Here is a 22,682-nt window from a genome sequence, read left to right on the forward strand (position 1 = left end):
TGGTATGCTGCAGGCAGAACTCAGTTCCTATCTCTAGAAACTCATCACTTGACATGCTCACTAACAAGTCCAGCCAAGTAGAGTGGTAAATGAACCTTACCTCACTAGGGTCAAGTATGACATCTGGGGCTGTAATGCCATTAGTTTTTGCAGCCTTTCGGAGGATGTCTTCTGCCTCTTGAAATCTTCCCTGGGAGATCAACCACCGCGGAGATTCTGGAATGACCCTGCAGAAAAAGTGCAGAGGAACAGGCCTGCATTTCCAGAGAAAGCACTGCTGCAGGCATCAGGACGTGTTGTTCCAGGCACAAAGAGCTCAAAACTTGCCCCATCGTGTAGAAATGAGAGCAACAAGCACAAAAATCAGCTTAAGGAGCAGATTAGCATGGAGAGCATGGACAGAACAAGATGATCAGGGGGCTGGAGCACCTCTCCTGCAAAGACAGGCTGTAGGAATTGGGGTCGTTCAGCTTGGAGAAAAGAAGGCTCCAAAGGAGAGCTCCGAGCTGCATTTCAATATCTGAAGGGGGCCTACAGGAAGGCTGGGGAGGGGCTGTTTGGAAGGGCCTGTGGTGATAGGATGAGGGGCCATGAACTGCAACTGGAGCAGAGGAGATTTAGGTTAGACATCAGGAGGAAGCTCTGCACAACGAGGGTGATGAAACACTGGAACAGGGTGCACAGAGATCAGGTTGAGGCTCCATCCCTCAATACACTGAAGGTCAAACTCAATGTGGTCCTGAGCAATCTTATCTAGTTGGGGATGTCCCTGCTGACTGGACAATCTTTGAGAGTCCCTTCCAAGCTGTTGCAATCTGTGAAAATGCCTTTGTGGGTTGGAGAAGCACTAAAGAAATAAGCCAGGGAAAAAAAGAGCAAACTCAAACCTTCCAAGTATGGGAAAAGAGTAAAGAAAGTCAGAAACGGGAAGACAGAAGCATCATGCCTTGCATGCAGAGGCATAGACTGAGAGAAGAACACAGAGAGCAGTAGCAACTGTAAATGCTGTCGCAGAAAGGAAGGTCAGAGAGTGACTGCCTGAGTCATTCGCTGTGTAAGAAAGTGGATGGAAGTGCAAACGTGCAACTGGTGTGAGGTGGAAGTGAAGAAACACCACCACCGTGTGGACTGCTCAAGCTTTACATGCCACCTCCGAGCGTCTCATGAGCTAGGGAAGCAAGCAAGGAAGGCTCAAAGAGCAGAATCACATTGCAGGTTCACCCATAGCAGGTTGCAGAGGATACTGTCCAGGTGGGTTGTGAGCGATTCCAGTGACAGAGAACTCCACCACCTCTCTGGGCAGCCTGTTCCAGTGCTCTACCACCCTCAAAGTTAAGAAGTTCCTCCTCAAGTTGAGATGGAACTTGTTACATTCAAGTTGGTGCCTGTTACCCCTAGTCCTGTCAGTGGGCACCACTGAAAAAAGCCTGGTCCCATCCTCTGGACACTCAACCTTTAAGTACTGACCAGCAATGATCAGATCCCCCCTCAGTCTACTCCTTTCCAGACTAAACGCTCCCAAGTCCCTCAGCCTTTCCTAATAAGAGAGATGTTCCAGTCCCCTGATCACCTGTGTAGCCCTTTCCTGTACCATCTCAAGCAGTTCTCTGTCATTCTTCCACCAGGGAGCCCAGAACTGGACCCAGTACTGCAGCTGAGGTCTCACCAGGGCTGTGGAGGGGAAGGAGAATCTACTTCAACCTGCTGCCCACACTCTTCTTGATGCACTCTAGGATGCCACTGGCCTTGGCCACAAGGGCACGCTGCTGGTTTATGGATATCCTGTGGTCCACCAGGACCCCCAGGTCCTTTTCAACAGAGCTGTAAGCATTGCTTGTCTCATCTCTGTCACCCTGGCAGTGGCCAGCTTCCCAAAAGAAGGTTTCTCCTGCTGTGCTCAGTTCAGACCTACACTTTAAAGCTCCTGGATTTCAGTTGGTACAGAAGGAAGAGTTTTACTGACTCTGGTCTTTGCACATCACTTCATTTTATACAAGCCTACAGAAAATGAAGATCAGGGGTTTCAAGCATGAGTTGGATCATCTGACAGGTCTGGACTTGCAGATAAATCATAAATTCAGAGTGGGTTGGAAGGGACCTTAAAGATCATCCAGTTCCAACCCCCACTGCCAGGGACACCTTCCACCAGCCCAGATTGCTCAAGGACTCATCCAGCCTGGCATTGAACACCTGCAGGGAGAGGGCATCCACAACCTCCCTGGGCAACCTGTTCCAGTGTCTCCCCACGAGGAAGAATTTTTTCCTTATCTCCAGCCCAGAACTCTCCTCTTCCAGCTTCATTTCCCTCATCCCAGTACTACAAGCCCTTGTAACAATTCCCTTCCCAATGGCTCCAATGAGTGGGAAGAGTAAAGAGCACAATGTTCACTCTTCAGCTGCCCCATTTCACTGCTAGAGGCTGGGAGTCTGGATCTTAAAAGCACAGAGGTGACCTTTCAAAGCCTCAATTCTTGTAGCTGAAGTTGTACTCACCACCAGAGTGGGATGAAGAGGAGCCCAGGTAAGGTGAGTGCCAGCAGCAGCATCCTCCAGTCTCTGATGAAGTAAGCAAACAGTGGCAGCAACATGTAGCCAAAAGCATAAAATATGCAAACACCCAGAGTGGAGAACTGCACACGAATGGATTTGCCAAGAATTTCTGTGCCTGTTCAGAACAACAGAGTGAGGGTTAGGATTTTAACTCAGGAGCAACCAACTCATATCAGCTGGCTTTGAAACAAGCTGCACTGGGCACTTCCAGCATTTCAAACCCTCCAGCAATCAAGAGGGCCCACAGATTTGCTTCATGCAGTGATCCTTGTGCCCTTGTGGCTGAGAAGGCCAAGGGGATTCTGGGGTGTGTTAGGAAGAGTGTGTCCAGCAGATCAAGGGAGGTTCTCCACCTCTTCTACTCTGCCCTGCTGAGACCTCATCTTGAATACTGCCTTCAGTTTTGGGCTCCTCAGTTGATGAGGGATAGGGATCTGCTGGAGAGGGTCCAGTGGAGGGCTAGGAGGATGATGAGAGGACAGGAGGGCATGGCTGATGAGGAGAGGCTGAGGGCCCTGGGGTTTTTAGTCTGGAGATGAGAAGATTGGGAGGGGATTTGATAAATATCTGTAAGTATCTGAGGGCTGCCAGGAGGGGGGACAGGCTCTGCTCACTGTGCTCACTGCTCCCTGGGATAGGACAAGGAGCAATGGGTGTAAGTTGCCGCAAAAGAGGTTCTGCCTCAACACAAGGGGGAACTTCTTGTCTCTAAGGGTCCCAGAGCACTGCAACAGGCTGCCCAGAGAGAAGCTTCTCTCAAAGATAAAATTCAGAGAACCTACCTTAGGTTCCTGACCTCCATCATCTCCTAAAAGCTTATTTAGTCACTAATCATAGGATAGAATCAAGCAGGTTGGCAGAGAGCTCCAAGCTCACCCAGCCCAACCTAGCACTCAGCCCTGCCCAACCAACCAGACCATGGCACTAAGTGCCCCAGCCAGGCTTGGCTTCAACACCTCCAGGCACAGCCACTCCACCACCTCCCTGGGCAGCCCATTCCAATGCCAATCACTCTCTCTGACAACAACTTCCTCCTAACATCCAGCCTGGACCTCCCCTGGCACAACTTGAGGCTGTGTCCCCTTCTTCTGTTGCTGCTTGCCTGGCAGCAGAGCCCAACCCCACCTGGCTACAGCCTCCCTTCAGGTAGTTGTAGACAGCAAAAACCCCTTCCTGTGCACCCATATGAAGTTCATGTTGGGTCACCAACCAAGGCCAGAGCTAGCAGTGGAATTAAGTGCACAAAAAGGGGTCAATGCTCCACTTTGAAGTCCTTTGGGGTCTTTGGGAGACTTTCTTCAGTGCAGGGGGGTGGGTAACTCCCAAACCATCACAAGGACTTATCCATGCATGGTGAGAGGACACTTTCAACAGGGTCAAGGCCAAGCCAGTAATGAAAAGGAGCAGGAAAAGCACAAGGCAAAAGAACACATACTGTGCCCAGCAGGACTTTCATACCCAGAACAAACGCTGCCACATAGTTGGAGATCTGTCCCATGCCGACCAGCAAAAACAACACTGAAAACATCTCCCAGCTGGTAGAGAAGACCTGTATGAAGCTGAAGCCAGTCTGCATTGCCAGAGTTGCAAACAGCACACTCTTCCTGCCAAACCTTCCATGGAGAGATTGGATAAAGAGGGGACAAAAAAAAAGAGAGAGAAGAGAGGTAATTACACAACAGCATGAACAAACCTTCAGAAACAGAAGCATTCAGGGAGATACAAACCAGCTGCAGAGAAGCAGAGCTCCAGGAAATGTGACACAGGCACAATTATTCTGAGTGCATGAAAAAAAATACACTGGTGAAGAGAAAAGACTATTCCAGGGGGCTGCTGGTTTAGTGTTGCAATGCTGCTCTTTTCACACAGCTAGGATGAGCAGGGAGGCAAATCCTCAGGAGGAAAGAGTGTAAAATGTGAGAGTATTGGATGATCCTTCTCGTCTAAAGAGCACAGCTCATGCTACAGAGCAGCATGGTAAAGGAAAGAGAAATAGAAGGAAAGCTGCTGGAAGAGAAGGGAAGCTCTGCTTTGTAAGATGCTGTTACCACTATGGGATCCTATGCTGTGATCTTCTTCCCACTTGGAAAAAATAAATGAGCCAGTTTAAGGCTCTAGGAAAGAGAGAGGGGTGAGAGGAGAAAATTAAACCCAAGCCCACTGAGCTGTTTGAAGTGCTGGGTTAATGGCTGGACAAGACAATCTTAAAGTCTCTTCCAACTAACCTGACTGAATGATTCCAAGGAGTTGGTGCTAATGTCTTGGCTTGGGCAGCCCTGTACCATCAGCAGGCTTTGCAGGCTGTGACAAGACACACCAGTGTGTGCCCAGCTGGACAAGAAAGTTAACAGTACCCTGGACTGGATCAGCAACAGTGTGGCCAGCAGGACCAAGGAAGTGATTGTTCCCTTGCACTGGGCAGTGGTAAGGCTGAACCTCAAATACTGGGTTCATCCAGGCCACTCACTCCAAGAAGGACATCGAGGAGCTGGAGCATGTCCAGAGCAGGGCAAAATGAAACTGGTGAAGGCTTTGGAAAAGAGAGCTGGTGAGGAGCAGCTGAGGACTGCAAGTGTTCAGCCTGGAGAAAAGGAGGCTGAGAAGAGATCCCCTGCAGAAGGACTTTGACAGGCAGAAGCCAATGGGATAAGATTGAACAAGGCCAAGTGCAGGGTTCTGCACTTTGGCCACAACAACCCCAAGCAGCACTCCAGGCTGGGGACAGAGTGGCTGAGAGCAGCCAGGAGGAGAGGGACCTGGGGGTGCTGGTAGAGAGTAGCTGAAAATGAGCCAGCAGTGTGCCTAGGTGGGCAGCAGAGCCAATGGCATCCTGGGCTGGCTCAGGAGCAGTGTGGGCAGCAAGACAAGGGAGGTTCTTGTGCCCCTGTGCTCAGCACTGCTCAGGCCACCCCTGCAGTGCTGTGTCCAGTTCTGGGCTCACCAAGTCAAGAGAGCTGTTGAGGTGCTGGCAGGTGTCCAGAGAAGGGCAGCAAGGCTGGGGAGGGGCCTGGAGCACAGCCCTGTGAAGAGAGGCTGAGGGAGCTGGGGGGGTGCAGCCTGCAGCAGAGGAGGCTCAGGGCAGAGCTCATTGCTGTCTACAACTGCTTGAAGGGAGGCTGTAGGCAGGTGGGGTTGGGCTCTTCTGCCAGGCAGCCAGCAACAGAACAAGGGGACAGTCTCAAGTTGTGCCAGGGAAGGTCTAGGCTGGATGCTAGGAGGAAGTTACTGGCAGAGAGAGTGATTGGCATTGGAATGGGCTGCCCAGGGAGGTGGTGGAGTCACCGCACCTGGAGATGTTGAAGCCAAGTCTGGCTGGGGCACTTAGTGCCATGGTCTGTTTGATTGGCCAGGGCTGGGTGCTAGGTTGGTCTGGATGAGCTTGGAGGTCTCTTCCAAGCTGGCTGATTCTGTGATTCTGGCTCTCTCCAACTCCCTCAAAGAATTGAGGTAGGGTTGGTCTCTTCTCCCAAGTTGAAGAGGGACAGGGATCTGCTGGAGAGGATACAGTGGAGGGATAGGAGGATGATGAGGGGACTGGAGGGCATGGCTTAAGAGGAGAGGCTGAGTGACCTGGGGCTGCTTAGCCTGGAAAAGAAGAGACTGAGAGAGGATTTGATAAATATCTGAGGGCTGGCCAGGAGCAGGGGCACAGGCTCTGCTCACTGCTCCCTGGGACAGGACAAGCAGCAATGGGTGTAAGCTGCAGCACAGGAGGGTCCAGCTCAACACAACGAGGAACTTCTTTACTGGAAAGGTCCCAGAGCACTGGCACAGGCTTCCCAGAGAGGTTGTGGAGTCTCCTTCTCTGGAGCCTTTCCAGGCCTGTCTGGATGTGTTCCCCTGTGCTCTGTGTTAGATAGGATTGTCCTGCTCTGGCAGGGGGGCTGGACTTGATGATCTCCTTGGGTCCCTACCAACCCCTAACATCCTGTGATCGGAACTAGATAACTTTCCAGGTCCCTTCCTACCCAAACCATTCTGTGAATCCATGAGGAAGAGAAGCTCTGGGTGTTTTTCATAAGAGAATGTTAAATCTGACCTCAAAAAAACCCAAACCAAAACCCATAGAGGAAAACAAGCCAAAAGGCTCTCTCTGCACATAGTCCAAAGTCATGAGAAGAAAGTGTCATTGACCTATTTTTTTCCAGATGAAACTCCTCTCCTACACCTACTTTCTGGCCCAAACCCAGCTTGCTCCAGGAGTGATTTTGCTGAAAAAATAAACAAGCAGAGATAACCTCAGCTAACAAACCTTGTCATGTCCTGTCCTACTTCCAGAGGTTTACTCTGCAGATTCTGTGTAGGTTCAGGTCAGCCAGGGAACAAAGACATGGCAGACAGCAGGCACAGAAAGATACTCTGTGTGAACATCACCCCAAATCATTGCTCAGAACCCAGCACCAAGGAAAGAGCCAGCAGCTCTGGAGTAGATACTTTACTTGTCTGACAGCTGTCCTGATATGAAAGAGCCCACCAGGACTCCCACGAAGAACATGGAGGTGCTCAAAGGTCCCTTCCAGTCGTTGTCACAGACCAGATTCCACTGCAGAAAGAGAGAGAGGACATGCAAAGTTTAGCAAGCAGGATTTCCCCTTCTAAACATCTTGGCTAAGTCTGGATGAAAATGTACCCTTTGGACACAAGACCTCCAAGAGAGACATTAATAACTAAACCATGGCACTGATGCAGCTCCATGAAAATGACAGGAGGGGACGTGGACAGCAGAAGCAAAGGCCACATGGCACTGGCCACGTTGGAAGGATCCTGCCTTCAGAGGTGGCCTGCGTGGCTCTCTTGACACAGGTGATCACAGAACAGCAGGGGATGGAAGGCACCTCTGGAGATCAGCCAGTCCAACCCCACTGCTACAGCAGAGGCATCCACAGCAGCTTGCCCAGAATCACAATGTCCTGCTGGGCTTGGAAACTCTCCAGAGAAGAAGAGTCCATAACCTATCTGGGCAGCCTAATGCAGGGCTTCAGTACTCTCACAGCAAAGGATTTTCTGCTGCTGTTCAGATAGACCCTCCTGGGTTCCAGTCTGTGGCCAAGGCTCCTTGTCCTATCCCTGGGCACTGCTGACAAGGAGTCTGGCTCCACCCTCTACCATCTAATTGAAGAGAAATTCAGGAAAGAAAGGGAAAAGCCTCTTTTATTTCGTTTCAATCTGGTTTTGAGAGAGACTGGAGCCTCTTCACTCCTCACTGGTAACATAACTGATGTCAGTTATAATCTCTGGAACACAAATGGAAATGTATACCAAAGCAAATCAAGCTTTCCAAAATGAAAACAACAAAGAGAGGAGAAAAAGAAAGAAGAGAATTATCAAATGGAGACTGTAAGAGTTTCCAGCCTGGTGTTTGCTGAAACAGCCCTCCTGTTATTTTTGTGTCTGGACCAAAAGCTATTCTGAGGAGAAATTAAAGTGTGCAAACATGAGAAGAACAAAATCCAGTGGGGAGGCCTCATCCCCTACCTTGCTGCTATTGCTGTGACTGGAGGTGTTCCCAGGGCTCTGCCCTGACAGAGGGCAGGAGGTGCTGCAGCCCCTTGGGAGAGGAATTTGCAAGCAGCCAATGCTTCTGATGTGAGGCCAAACCCTGAGCTTAGTTGTTCAAACAGCTCCTGCAGGGCTGCTTCCAGGGAATGGAAACTTTCAGATTTAAATCTGTATTAGAGAGGTTGAAAACATTCACTCTGACCCAAATAACTAATCCCCTTTGCTCCCCAATTACAAATAATTAGTGTATTTCCCTCTTCTCTGTTCAGAATTTGTACTGGAACTCCCAGGTCTGCTCCATCCTCCCACCTTGATGGTGCCACAGGTAGGAACATCAGCGTTGTGCTCTGGGCCATCCCCATCTCATTGCTGCAGCTGGAAGAGATCTCTAAGATCATCAAGTCCAACCTTCAACCATGAAGGCTGAATGTTAGGTTATTGACCTAACATCCCCACCACGGTCAATAAACCATGTCTCCACGTTTCTTGAACACCTCTGGGGATGGGGACTCCACCACCATCCTCCTGGGCAGCCTGTTCCAATGCCTGACCACTCCTGCAGGAAAGGAATTGCTCCTATCTCCAACCTAAACCTCCTCTGGCACAATTTCAGGCCACTTCCTCTCCTTCTATTACCTGATACTAGTGAGAATAACCAATCCCACCTCACTCCAAACTCCTTCAGGGAGCTGTAGAGAGCAATGAGATCTCTCCTCAGCTTCCTCTTCTCCAGGCTGAATGTTCCCAGTTCCCTCAGCTTCTCCTCCCCAGACCTGTTCTCCAGACCCTTCACCAGCTCCATTGCCCTTCTCTGGATGTGCTCCAGCACCTCAGTGTCTTTCTTGCAGTGAGGACCATTAACTCTTCAGCTCCTGGATTCTCCCAGTTTGGTGAGAGTTCACACCACAACTACACCCTGGTTTATCTTTGAATGTTGGAGGATCACTAAAAACCACACAGTGAAGAAATAACACCAGCAGTGACTTTCCACTCCCAGATTCCTATGGCAAATCTCAGCTCAGCCAGCCCTTACTGCAGGGCAGGGCAGGCAGTTTGGAATTTGGACTGCAATCAGAGACTTGCAGAATGGTAAGCGTTGGAAGAGACCTCTGGAGATCGAGTCCAAGCTTCCTGCCAAGGCAGGTCCATCTAGACAAGGTCACAAAGGAACATATCCAGGTGGGTTTGGAATGTCTCCAGAGATGGGAGACTCCACAACCTCCCTGGGCAGTCTGCTCCAGTAGTCTGTCACCCTTAAACTAAAGAAGTTCCTCCTCCTGTTCAGATGGAACTTATGTTCCAGTTTGTGCCCATTACCCCTTGTCTTGTCACCAGGCACCACTGGAAAAAAAGCCTGGTCTCACTCCCCTGGTATTCAGCCTTTTAAGTATTGACCAGCATTGATCATATCCCTTCTCAGTCTGCTCTTTTCCAGACTAAAAAGCCCCAATTCTCTCAGTCTTTCCTCAAAGGAGAGATGTTCCACTCCCCTCACCAGCTTTGTGGCCCTTTGCACCCTCTTTGTGGCCCTTTGCAGCCCTGCTCAGCAAGCCTCTGTCCTTAAACCAAGGAGCCCAGAACCAGACACAGTATTCCAGACGTGGCCTCACCAGGACAGAGCAGAGGGAAAGAAGAGCCTTGCTTGAAAGTCTTAGAGCTGACTGATGCTCCATGATAGAGGCCACAGGCATTTGTGTAACTTCAGCTGCCAACCCTTGCAAGAGCTCAGGAACTCATCATGGGAGCAAACTAAGTGCACTTCCTCCCAACTTGTGACAGTCTTCAAGTCACTCCTTCACCTCCCCTTGGATAACTCTGGCTGTGCTCTTATGTCTGACCAATCTCTTCTTCCATCAGACTTTGTAACCCTCAATGCCATTCCTGTGCTTCCTCCTCAAACCTTGCCAGCCACCCAGCAGCTGAAGCACACACAGCAGCACTCAACAAGATGCTCCACCACATCCCACCAAGATCATTGATTCTGTGTTGCTACAGAAGCTCCTTTAAGACCTGTGGGTTTCTAATGGGCCAACAGATGCACAGCTCTCATGGAAGGGCCTTGACTTTGGATGAAAACCTGTAAGTGTGAGAATTAAATCTGTGTTTACTCAATAAAAGCTGTACTTTGAGCAGATGACACCAAGTTGGGTAGAAGTGATCTGCAAGAGGGCTTCATGGAGAACAGGCCAATTGAAAGAGGTTCAACAAGGTCAACTGGCAGGTCACAATAGCTCTGTGAATGGTCCAGGCTTGGAGCAGAGTGGCTAGAAACTGCCCAGTGAAAAAAGGACCTGAGGGTGCTGATCAACAGCCAGATGAACACCAGCCAGTGTGTGCCCAGGTGGCCACAAAGGCCACCAGCATCCTGGCTTGCATCAGCAATAGTGTGGCCAACAAGACTAAGGGATGCTTTGGTGCCTTGTACTTGACACTGTTGAGGCTGCACCTCAAATACTGGGTTCAGTTTTGGGTCCCTCACTCCAAGAAGGTCATTGAGGTGCTGGAGTGGGTCCAGAAAAGGTCACTGAAGATGGTGAATAGTCTGGAGAGCAGGGCTGCTGAGGAGCAGCTGGGGGAGCAAGGGGTGTTTGGTTTGGAGGAAAGGAGGCTGAAGGAGGACCTCCTGGCTCCCTACAACTCCCTGAAAGGAGGTTGGAGCCAGGAGGGAGCTGGTCTCCTCCTAAGGAACAAGTGACAGGATAAGAGGAAACAGCCTCAAGCTGCACCAGAGGAGATTTAGGAGGGATTCGAGGAACAGTTTCTTCCCCAGAAGGGTTGTCAAGGCCTGGCACAGGCTGCCCAGGGCAGTGGTAGGGTCCCCACCCCTGGAAGGATTGAAAAGCTATGCACCCACCATGCTCAGCTGTGAGCTGAGAGCCATGCCTTAGCAGTGAGCTGGCAGTACTGGGTTAACAGCTGTACTCAACGATCTCAAAGGTCTCTGCCAACCAAACCAATTCTGTTTATTACAGATTAAAGACAGTTTGAGCATTTCTCTGACAACCACAGAGGCTAATCCAGCCAAGAAGCTTCACTCAGATGTACCTGGCAACCCAGAAATATGCAGCAGGTGATGATTACCAAATTTCAATAGGCCAAAGGTTTTGGTGCTTATGAGATGCCTTCATATGATGACACTCACCAGGAAAACAAACAGAAGCACAAATCCTGCACTCCAAACTCACCTGCTCACAAAGAACCATCCCTCTATCAGCTGCTGGAGCCAGACATCTCCAGTAACAGGAATGAAATCTAATTAGGTGCACATCTAGCTTGGAGATTTGTAGTCTGTGATTTATAAATCACAGGAGGAAAGGCTGGGAGCCTGGGGCTGTTTAGCCTGCAGAAGAGCAGCTTGAGAGAGGATCTGAGCTGAAGCATGGGGAAAAAGAGGATGTCAGTGGTGCTCAGGGATAGGAAAAGAGGCAATGGACACAAACTGGAACCCAGGAGGTTCCATGTGAACAGGAGGAGGGATTTGTTTGGTGTGAGGGTGCTGGAGCCCTGCAGAAGGCTGCCCAGAGAGGTTGTTGAGTCTCCTTCTCAAGAGAGGTTCCAACTCCCCCTGGCCATTGTGATCCTGGGCAAGCTGCTGTGAGTGCTCCTGCCATAGCAGGGGGCAGGGGAGATGATCTCCAGAGGTCACTTGCAACCCTACCACGCTGGGTCTCTGGGATTCTATCTGCTCATGTCTACCTCACACCCTGTGCTTTGGCACAAGGCTGTGTGACACTTGGCTATGCAGACACTGGCATGTTTGTGCCCAGCAACAAAGAGGTTCTTCAGAAGGCAGAATTTGAGCTGTTGCTTGGAAAAGTTTATGGCATTAAAACATTTTGCCCTGTTCTGCCAAAACCTTCTTGCACCAGCAGGTAGCAAGACACTGGTTCTGAAAACGTGGCAGTGATTACCAGCTTGTTTTTCTCTGTTAAAGCAGTGGCAGGAGCCACTTGAACCAGGCATCAAAGTCAACCTCATTAAGAAGCTTCCAAAGGAAAACTACCTTGGTTGTGCAATGTCAGTGATTTACAGCCTCCACACAGGCACCACAACTAGAACAAAGGGATTATAAGGTCTGATACCCTTTGCCCCAGTAAATGAATGATGAAGTCTTCATGGTTTTGATGACTCACCAACCAGGTTTACTCTACTGCCTCTTGGGCATGGTGACATCAGCCTTCCTACACCATTCTGCAACCCAGGTCACCACTAAGCCACATCCTTCAGCACTACAGTTGAGTGGTGGCTTTGAAACCCCTTCAGGGATGGGGACTCCACCGCTACCCTGGGCAGCATGGCCCAGGGCTTGACAACCTTTTTGGGGAAGAAAATGTTCCTCTTACCCAACCTAAATCCTCTCCTGCTGTAATCTGAGGTTGTTTCCCTTTCTCACAAGTAAGAAGTGATAGAAGGGGAAGCAACCTCAGGTTACAGCAGGAGATGGTCCCTTTCTTCTACCACTTGCTACTTGTGAGAAGAGATCACCTCCTGCCGTAACATTAGGCTGTGTCCCCTTCTTCTATCACTTGTTACTTGTGAGAAGAGACCATCTCCTGCTGTAAACTGAGGCTGTGTCCCCTTCTTCTATCACTTGTTACTCGTGAGAAGAGACCATCTCCTGCTGTAAGCTGAGGCTGTGCCCCCTTCTATCACTTGTTACTTGTGAGAAGAGACCATCTCCTGCTGTAAGCTGAGGCTGTGCCCCCTTCTTCTATCACTTGTTACTTATGAGAAGAGATCACCTCCTGCTGTAAGCTGAGGCTGTGCCCCCTTCTTCTATCACTTGTTACTCGTGAGAAGAGATCACCTCCTGCTGTAAGCTGAGCCTGTGCCCCCTTCTTCTATCACTTGTTACTTATGAGAAGAGATCACCTCCTGCTGTAAGCTGAGGCTGTGTCCCCTTCTACTATCACTTGTTACTCGTGAGAAGAGACCATCTCCTGCTGTAAGCTGAGCCTGTGCCCCCTTCTTCTATCACTTGTTACTTATCAGAAGAGCCCAACCGCCCCCTGGCTCCAACCTCCTTTCAGGGAGTTGTCAAGAGCCAGCAGCTCTCCCCTCAGCCTCCTTTTCTCCAGGCTGAAGGACCCCAGCTCCCTCAGCTACTCCTCACAAGAGCTGTGCTGCAGACCCTTCCCCAGCAGCCCTGTCCCTCCAAGAAGCAGTCACCGAAGCATCCCTGCTGGAGCAGCGTGGCAGAGGGAGTGCCGCAGCAGCGGTTACTGATTAAGCTGCGCTGCTGGCAGCGCTGCTTGGGCACAGCACAGCGTGCCCCAGTGCTCCCAACTCCTGCTGTTTTCACTCCTTGGTGCCCTCTGAGCTGGCTGCTAGGTGGAGCAGCCTTTGCCCCAGTGAACGAGATAAGGTTAACCTCAGCAAGGGAGAGGAGAAAAACACTGCAGCTTTGTTTGCACCAGCAGCTCCCAGGGCTGTGAGCCATGGAGCTCCTGATCACCGACACCCAGCACGGAGCATTCCCACTCAGCTTTATCATACACATCCTCCTGCTGCAGTTCACTCCATGTTCCTACTCAGCCTGCACTTTGGGCTGCAGTCACTGTCCTCAACAATGCAGCAGGTTGGGATGATGTCTTCTGCAGCAGCCTCACACCTAACAGCAGTAATCACTTCTGCATTAAGGACACTCAGCACTGGGCAGGCTGTACCTGGAGTACTGAGTTCACTTTTAGGCCTCTCACTCCAAGATGACACTGAGATGCTGTAGTGGGTCCAGAGAAGGTCAACAAAGCTGGTGAAGAGTCTGAAGAACAGGTCTAGGGAGGAGTAGCTGAGGGAATTGGGGGTGTTTATACTGGAGAAAAGGGGGCTGAGGAGACACCTTCTGGCTGACTACAACTGCCTGATAGGAGTGTGGAGTGAGGTTGGGGTTGGTCTCTCCTCCAGTGAACAAGTGATAGGACAAGAGGAAATGGTCTCAGGTTATACCAGGGAAGGTTTAGGTTGGACTTGAACACTTATTTTCCCTGAAAAGATTCTCAATCACTGGCACAGGCTGCCCAGGGAGGTAGTTGGATCCCCACCCCTGGAGGTGTTTCAAAGAGGCAGAGATGTGCTGCTGAAGGACATGGTTTAGGCTTGGCAGTTAGAGAATGGTTGGACTTGATCTGAAAGGTCTCTTCCAACCAAAGCAATTCTGTGACTCTTTATGCACCTCCAGAATGGATTCCTGGCTGACAGCAGCTGCTTCTGAGGACAGGTAGGAAAAGGGAAGAGGGAAAAGAGGACAGGTGATGGAGATAGCCAGAAAACATGGACAGCTTGGGGGAGAAGCAGAGGGACACCACAAGGGAAAGGCACTGAAGCAGCTGCTTCCTTAGGACACGTTTGGGGACAGAGTATGGGGATTCAGAGCCATCACTGCAACTCCTCTTGAGGAAAGCACTTTCTATGATCTGATCCATATCTTACAAGGAACCACATCTTCAAATCCCTTCCTCTAGGGCAAGCCTAGTTACAGAAGTGAGAATAAAAACTGAACTACTTCCTCTGATCTCCTCCCTCCCCTAAACACAAGGCCATCCCCACCCATGTTTTATGAGCTTCCAGCCTTTATCATCACAGCACAACCGAAACAGGCAGGAGAATTGCAGGTTTAGCTGGAATCACTCCAGCACAGGCAGGAGTGTGTCAGCTGGAATCACTCTAGCACAGGCAGGAGTGTGTCAGCCTTGCTGGGCTAGCTTCTCCTGTAGGTTATCTCATGCCTTTCCAATGCTAAACTCAGCACTGCTCTACCCAAAAAGAAAAGTCCCCTACAACTATCACACAAAGCAGAAGAAAATGCAAGTCTCAAGATGAAATACTTGAATTCTTTGAACTGCTGTGGAACAACCTTCAAACTATAACTGCAAGGTAAGTGTAGCAAAGAGGATGCCTTAAGTGCAGCTGAAGATACTGCCAACTGCAAGCAATAAATATCAATCCTCCAAGTCTCTGAAACCTTAAAAACTTGAAGGCTAAATTCCTGTGGCCAGGATCCTCACCCACTGCACATGTAGGATACTGTCTGTCTCTCCAGGAGAGCTGGCACTTCATGATTTGCCACCAGTACATCCTGCAGTGGATGTACATACAGACATGGATGACAATCCCTCATCCTGCTTCTTCCACTGCAACTGTATCACACAGAAGCACAGATTAATAGGGGTTGGAAAGGACCTCTAGAGATTCATAGATCCATAGAATGGATTGGGTTGGAAGGGACCTTAAAGATCACTTAGTTCCAACCACCCTGCAATGGGCAGGGACACCTCCCACTAGCCCAGATTGCTCAAGGGCTCATCCAGCCTGGCCTTGAACACCTCCAGGAAGGAGACATGCACAGCCTCCCTGGGCAACCTGTGCCAGTGTCTCACCACCCTCACTGGAGAGAATTTCTTCCTAATCTCCAGCCTCAATCTCCTCTCTTCCAGCTTCAATCCACTCCTCCTCATCCTATCACTACAAGCCCTTGTAACAAGTCCCTGCCCAGCTTTCTTGTAGTCCCCTTCAGGTGTTAGAAGGCTGCTCTAAGGTCTCTTCTCCAGGCTGAAGAGCCCCAACTCTTCCAGCCTGTCCAACTCATCATCTAGTCCAACTTTCCTGCCAGAAGAAGTTCACCTAGAGCAAGAGGTGACAAAACAGGAGGTAACAAAATTCCAGCTGCTAACAAGATTACTTGTCCTCCTGAAGCATAAAAGTTGTCCAATGTTTTTCATGTATCATAACATGGAAATTGCAAGTCTAAATACAGAGGATCTCTTGACAACAGCCAAAGTTCTTGGGCTACAGCATCACAGCAACTATACATCATCAAACAGGTTTGGAAAGCCACAGAAATAGATGCAAGGCCACCAACAAGACAATTTAGGACCTTACTTGTAACAAGTGTGTGATTGAGAACTGTTCCATCACAGGTGCACTCCTAATTCCCTGATGCCATCACCAGAACCCAAGCCAAAGAGAAATGATGATAAATATAAAAGCTTTGAGGGTCTCACTCTCTTATATCCTTTTGATGGGAGGAAATAAATTACAGGAAAAGGGATTTTCACAGCTGCCTTACATCACAGAACCCTTTAGATTGGAGAAGGCCTTTAAGATCATTGGGACCAAGAGTTAATCAAACACTAAACCATGTCACTCAGCACCACTTCTACACAGCTTTTAAACACCTCCAGAGACGAGGCCACTGACTCTGGCCTGAACAGCCTGTTCCAAGGTTTGACAACCCTTTTGGGGAAGAACTCATTCCTCATGTCCAACCTAAATCTCCTCTGGTGCAACTTGAGGCTGTTTCCTCTCATTCTGTTACTTGCTGCTTGGGGAAAGAGAACAACGCCCACCTGGCTCCAGTCTCCTTTCATGGAGCTGTAGAAAGCAATGAGGTCTCCTTTCAATCTCTTTCTCCAGGCTGAACAGCCCCAGCTCCCTCAGCTGCTCCTCACAGGACTTGTTCTCTAGACCCTTCACCAGCTTTGCTGCTCTTCTCTCGACCTGCTCCAGCCCCTCCATGTCCTTCTTGGAGTGAAGTCATCTAGACCACGGCACTAATGTGCCCAAAAATGAGCCCAGGACTCAAGGTATGGCCTCACCAGCACCCAGTGCAGGGGCACAACCACAGCCCTAAGCCTTCTGGCCACGCTATTGCTGCTCCAGGCTGGGATGCTGTTGACCTTCTTGGCCAACCTCGTGTTCTCCCACTCCTTTATTTGTTCTTGTTACACTGTTTTCCTCTCTCTCACAATAACATGCATGACTGAGAAGTGAAGTGGGATAGTCCCACTTGCTAATATTTTCTTTTTTTTCAAGTCAACATGTGAGCAAGAATTTCTGAAGCTCATCCAAGATGCTGTACCCTTCTCCTACCACACGTTTCTCTCTGCAGGTTCTTCAGATGAATCTCACAGTCTCACCACGGAGTGTTTAGAACCTTTGATTCAGAGCCTGCTCTTGTTTATATCTATTATAAATAGTCCCTGTTTACTTGAAAGCTGTGCTATTAAACACCCTTTCCTCTGAAAAGACATCTGTATATTCCAACTACTGGCAAGTTCTACCTTAAAGATCACTATCTAAAAGCAAACAAAAGGCTGGATCTACAAACCACACTGTTCACTTTCTCTCCTGGTAGGTGGGGGTTGTTGTTTTGGTTGGGTGGTAAAACTTCCATAGAACAGGAAGGAGAGAGCCAAACATTTTGTAATTCTGGTGCAGAACTGTAGCTCTGTCCCACACATCACATTTTTGAGGTGGCTGGAGGAAAGGGAAGCAAGGGAGTGACGCCAGACACTGAGAAACATGAGCTGAGCAGTAACCTGAAAGTAAAGATGGTGCTGTGGGGACATTACCTTGTCATTAAGAGTCCATGGAGACCTCTAGGAGAGCACTGCTTCCATTTCACCCATGACAACTAACCCTATTTTATGTTGCAAGGTCAGAAATGTTACAGAATGGTAGGGGTTGGAAAGGACCTCTAGAGATGATTGAGCCCCAAGCCCCCTGCCAAAGCAGGATCACCCAGGGCAGGTCACACAGGGATGCACCCAGGCAGCCTTGGAATCTCTCCATAGAAGGAGACTCCACAACCTCTCTGGGCAGCCTGTTCCAGGGCTTCAGCACCCTGGAGTACCTCCTCACATTGAGGTGGAACTTCCCATGTTCCAGTTTGTATCCATTGCCCCTTGTTCTATCACAGGACACCATGGAAAAGAGCCTGAGCCTTTCTTCTTGACATCCACCTCTCAGATATTTGCAGATGTTTATAAGGTCCCTCCTCAGCCTTCCCCTCTCCAGAGTCCTGCATGATGTGCTTCTTTGACAGGCTGAGTTGGGGTTGTTGAGCCTGGAGAAGGCTCCATGTAGGCCTTCTGGTGGCCTTCAGCACTTGATAGTGGCTACAGGAGAGTTGGAGAGGGACTCTGTACAAAGGCATGGAGTGACAGCATGAGGACTGATGGCTTCAAACTGGAAGAGACTAGACTTAGATGAGACATAAGATAGAAATTCTTCCTTGTGAGGGTGGGGAGGCACTGGAACAGGTTACCCAGGGATGTTGTGGAGGCTCCAAGCCCGGAAGTGTTCAAAGCCAGGTCACAGGGGGCCTTGAGCAACATGGTCCAGCAGGAGATGTCTAGTAGGGATTGGAACTAGATGACCTATAAGGTCCCTTCCAACAGAAACCAGTCTGTGATTCATATGACTTCTATCACACAGTATCACAGTATCACCAAGGTTGGAAGATTCTGAACCACATTGTGAAAACCTCGTTGGTTTAGAGCTACTTTGGTACCTGTCAGGCATTCATTCTTACTTAATAAATGACAGCTTGACTCTTCTTCCTTCTTCTGACAAGTCTATTAAGATTTTGCACCTGCAAAGCACCCAAAGGTCTTTCAAAAGCTTTATCAGCTCCTGAGGCTGAGAAGTTGTCACTAGAAACTTCAGCCAGAAAACCAAGCAGGGGTTAGCCTACAGCAAGAAAGATGGACCAGTTTTAGAAGATGAGGAATAATGGAGGTGACTAACATGAATGAAGAGCTTGGTGAGAGCTGAACCTGGGTGACCTAGGGCTGAGTGACATGATTTACTGGGGACCTGGAAGTGCTGGGTTAATAGTTGGACTTGATAGTCTTAAAGGTCTCTTCCAACCAAAATAATTCTGTGATTCTACAACATGAGCCTGATTGACCCTCAAGCTGCTGGCTCCACTCTTAGAAAAGCCTGTGGAAATAACAACCATGGAATCATAGAACGGCAGGGGTTGGAAGGGACATGGAGATCAGAGTTCAAGCCCCCTGCCAAAGCAGGATCACCTAGGGCAAGTCACACAGGAACACATCCAGCTGGGTCTTCAAAGTCTGTAGAGAAGTAGACTCCACAACCTCTCTGGGCAGCCTGCTCCAGGGCTGTAAAACCCTCAGAGGAAAGAAGCCTTTTTCTTCATGCTGAGGTGGAACCTCCTGTGTACCAGTTTGTACCCATTGCCTCTTGTCCATTAAAAAGATACTGGCACCTTCTTCAATGTCTAGAATGAGCTTGTGTTTTTATTCTGGTAAAGCAAAACAGAACATTCCTCTGCCTTCCAGCAAAGGGTGAACATCCAAACCTTGAGATTGACAGCTATGCTGCACCACAGTGCTCACTCAGATGTAACTGCCACAGCCTCTGCTTGCTTCCCAAAGGTCTGGCAGGACCCACTGATCTCCAGGATGAGGGTCTGACAGCACAGTAGGACACCTGAACCCTTGATTTGCCGGGGACAGAAATCTCTAGGCCATCATATCTGGCCAGAACTTTCTCTCCCTGCCCATCTGTACAGGACACAGAGCCAGCCCCATGCCAAGCTCCAGGACAGTAGACAAATCCCACCACGCACATCCCTTCTCTGCCAAAGCCAAACAGACCTTGAAGACTGTTAAGAGCACAACAAGTATAAATCACATAGCTCTGGAGTTCAACACCTGCCCTGAGCTGATTTCAAGCAGTTTTAGAGGTTGAGGATGAATATGTGTGTGCAAAATCTGGTGTCTGTTTGTGTTTTGACGGGTAAGAATTACTCCTGTATGGACTAAAATGTTTTGACTGCTCTATCATGTAACATCTTCTCATTATATCCTATTTCCAGTCCACTCACACTCTTGACTGCACTACTCAGGTCTATTCCCAGTTCATCAGTACAACCCCATACAGACATGAATGGCAGAAGTAGTTAGCCTTTTCCCTTAACTACCTTGGCTGCATTCCTATTACTACCACATATGACCTTTTACTACTTCTACATTCTCTTTTATGGGACTTAGGGAGGAATAAGAAAGCCACAGATGGCTTCTTGAGCCAGAGCAAAGCTTTTCTTAGTCTCCATTTTAAAACAATAAAAGCCAGAGAGGGATTTTGTCACAGGGGAGCTGGTGAAATACTGCAGACTGGCTAATAACAACCTTCTGCTGTTAGTCCCTGTAAGAAAAGGAAGTCTGTGAAAACATTCAGTTCCCACTCATTTGAAACCTCCCCTGGAAAGCAGAACCACAAACAAGGACTTTTCTCTAGTCATGACAGATTCAGCAAAAAAAAAGCTTTCTTCAAATAAATAAATAAATCAATCCCCCCCTTTCCCCCTCCCAGTGCCTAGGAAATCTGGGACAAAGGTCCTCATGATTATTCAACGAGTTAGAGATAGGCAACCAAACACAGGATTAGTGAATCACAAAAGCTGCAGCAGCAGCAAGCCAAGAAATTAAACAAGTGTAAGACTGAAAGCCTGCGAGCATGTGAAAGCTTCTTGCAAAACTGCCTCAGAAGCATCAACATGAAAGGGAAAAAAAGCAATACTGCCTCTGTGCATGATGTCTGAGCAGACAAATATTTACCTCCCACAGACACAAAACCTCTGCCAACCCCTACAGACAACAGGCTAGGGCTGCTCAGTCATGTTAGCAGCTCCTGCTTCTTAGAGATGATCAAATTCCTGGATGATATTCTGAAAGCTCAAGACATCTGCATTTATACCAAGCCAAAGCTCAGCAAAGAAGCTCCAGAGACAAAGCTCTGTTTGAAGCCATGGCTAAACCAGGTCAGCAAGGCACAGGGAACAAAACTTGTATGTTCACCCTGAGAAGATGTCCTAAGAGCACCTCTGCCTTCCATGGCTACACTGCAGCAATGACCATGGTCTAGAAGGTCAGAGATTTCTCCTCTAAGAAGGCAGGTCCTTCAAAATAAATGAGGCAATGCCTTGTGCTTGTCACAGCCACTCAGAACCCTGCTGCTGTGTGAACAAGGGAAGTTTCTGACAACTCCAGGGCTACCATTTCCATGCCACCCTGTGCCACCGTGGCTCCTCTCCCGTGCTCCCTTTCTCATGCCAGTTCTTCTCTGGAGACAGATATCAGTGCTCAGAACAGCTTACAGTCATTAAATACTCACACCCACTACCCAAACACCCATCAGAACACACTTTGCAAATGCAGTTTCAGCTCCATCAAGCTGGTTCACAGGCAGAAAGAGGCCACAGGACCCCACAAATAGTTTGTCAGCCTCCTGAAAAACCTTATTCTGAAATTCAAGTATTCCTCAAACTCCATTTCCATTTTAGGCTGGACATTAGGAAGAAGTTCTATGTGGAAAGAGTGATTGTCCATTGGAACGGGCTGCCCAGGGAGGTGCTGGAGTCCCCATCCCTGGAGGTGTTTAAGAGGAGGCTGGATGAGGCACTTAGGGCCATGGGTTAGTTAATTAGAAGGGTTAGGTGATAGGTTGGACTCGATGATTCCAACCTGGTTAACTCTGTGATTCTGTGTCTTAAGAAAAGCAGCAGCACCTGTGGGCCTGCACAGCTCCTTCCACTTTCACCTAAAACAAGAGCATCAATCAGCACAGCTTCAACTTTGCTTGGTTGCCCTGAGCAGAGACTTGACTTGCAGGGTGCACCTGAGCAGACAAGAACGTGACCTGTCCCAGCAGGTGCCTGAGCACACCAAAGCCAGCATGAACAAACAGCAAAGTTCGAGGTCCTTTCGGACACAGCATCAGGGCTCCCTGACTGCCTGCATCTTGGACGTCTCAGGGCAACCTCCCTGCATCTTGTGCAACTCTGGGTGACTTCTACCACCTTTTTTTGCATAAGGAAAAAAAACAAACCAACATTTTGATCTCCCGAGTTCAAAAAGATACATTGGAACCACTGAGCAAGCTGAACCCTTTGTCTCTGTGCTGTCCCTTGCTCCAAGCCATCCGTAGATACTGATGATAACCCATTTAGTTACCGGACATATGCCACACCAGTTTAGGAAAGGAGCTGCGTCTGGAGGCCACTTTTGCCAAAGGAAGCAAACATTCTGCCTGGCAGGTTGAGCAGGAGGGCGATGCTCAGCCAAATGCCTGAAGCCAAGGGGAAGGCACACCAGTTTCACCGTAACCACACTCTTCTTGGCACCCCCGGAGCATCCCGCCCGCAGCTCTCGCTGTGGGATGAGCCCAACTGCCCCTGCCGCCGCCCCCGCCTGCTCCAAGCCCCCGCACCTGGGTGACGATGGTGGAGTGGTAGACGTCGCGGCTGTACTCCCAGCCGTCCAGGCACGGCTCCTGCTCCAGCGAGCTCAGCTCCACGTCGGAGCCGGGCCGCAGCCCCAGCGCCGAGAAGTTGCGGAGCGCGGCCAGGCGGTAGCGGCGGCACTGGCTCGGAGCCGCCTGCCCGTCCTGCATCTCCAGCGGGATGCTGGCGTTGAGCCACTCGGCGCTCAGGTTGGCCTCGGGCGGTATGATGCAGTGGTGCTCGGGGGTCCCGCCCATGAAAACGATGGAGAGCCCGTTGAAGCCGTTGGGGATGATGCTGGCGCTGAGGAGGAAGAAAACGAGGCGCTGGAAGCGGCCCCACTCGCCCAGGAAGGCGGTGGCCGCATCGTAGTCACGCATGGCGCGGCCGAGCTGCGGCCGCCGCTACCTGCGGACCGGTCTGGCGCGGGCAGGAAGCGGCCGCCCCGAGCCGCAGCGCAGCCCGCCGAGCTCCTCGCCATGGGCCGGGCCTGGCCGGCGGGGGAGCGGCCAGGGGTGGGGTTTGCAGGCGGAGGCCGCTCAGGTGGAGCCGGCTGGCCGAGCCGCGGGGCAGCGCGGAGCAGCCGGGGAGTCACCGCGGC

At 49.9% G+C, this 22,682-nt stretch overlaps 1 protein-coding gene across 3 annotated transcripts in view; it reads right to left on the minus strand.

Moving 5' to 3' along the window:
- Positions 1-22,682, minus strand: part of LOC135185114 (organic cation/carnitine transporter 2-like) — a 45,309-nt gene extending 22,627 nt beyond the window's left edge. For 2 of the 3 annotated variants that reach the window (XM_064161505.1, XM_064161508.1), the window contains exons 1-5: positions 22,069-22,682; positions 6,990-7,093; positions 4,009-4,163; positions 2,494-2,665; positions 101-227 (exon numbers count right to left, since the gene is read on the minus strand). In XM_064161505.1, coding sequence (XP_064017575.1) covers positions 101-227; positions 2,494-2,665; positions 4,009-4,163; positions 6,990-7,093; positions 22,069-22,461 — 951 coding nt within the window. In that variant the 5' untranslated portion in view covers positions 22,462-22,682. The remainder of the gene's footprint in view (positions 1-100; positions 228-2,493; positions 2,666-4,008; positions 4,164-6,989; positions 7,094-22,068) is intronic. The other variant, XM_064161507.1, reaches the window with a different exon arrangement.

This window comes from Pogoniulus pusillus, chromosome 22 (genome assembly GCF_015220805.1).
Source record: "Pogoniulus pusillus isolate bPogPus1 chromosome 22, bPogPus1.pri, whole genome shotgun sequence".
Classification (NCBI taxonomy): domain Eukaryota; kingdom Metazoa; phylum Chordata; class Aves; order Piciformes; family Lybiidae; genus Pogoniulus; species Pogoniulus pusillus.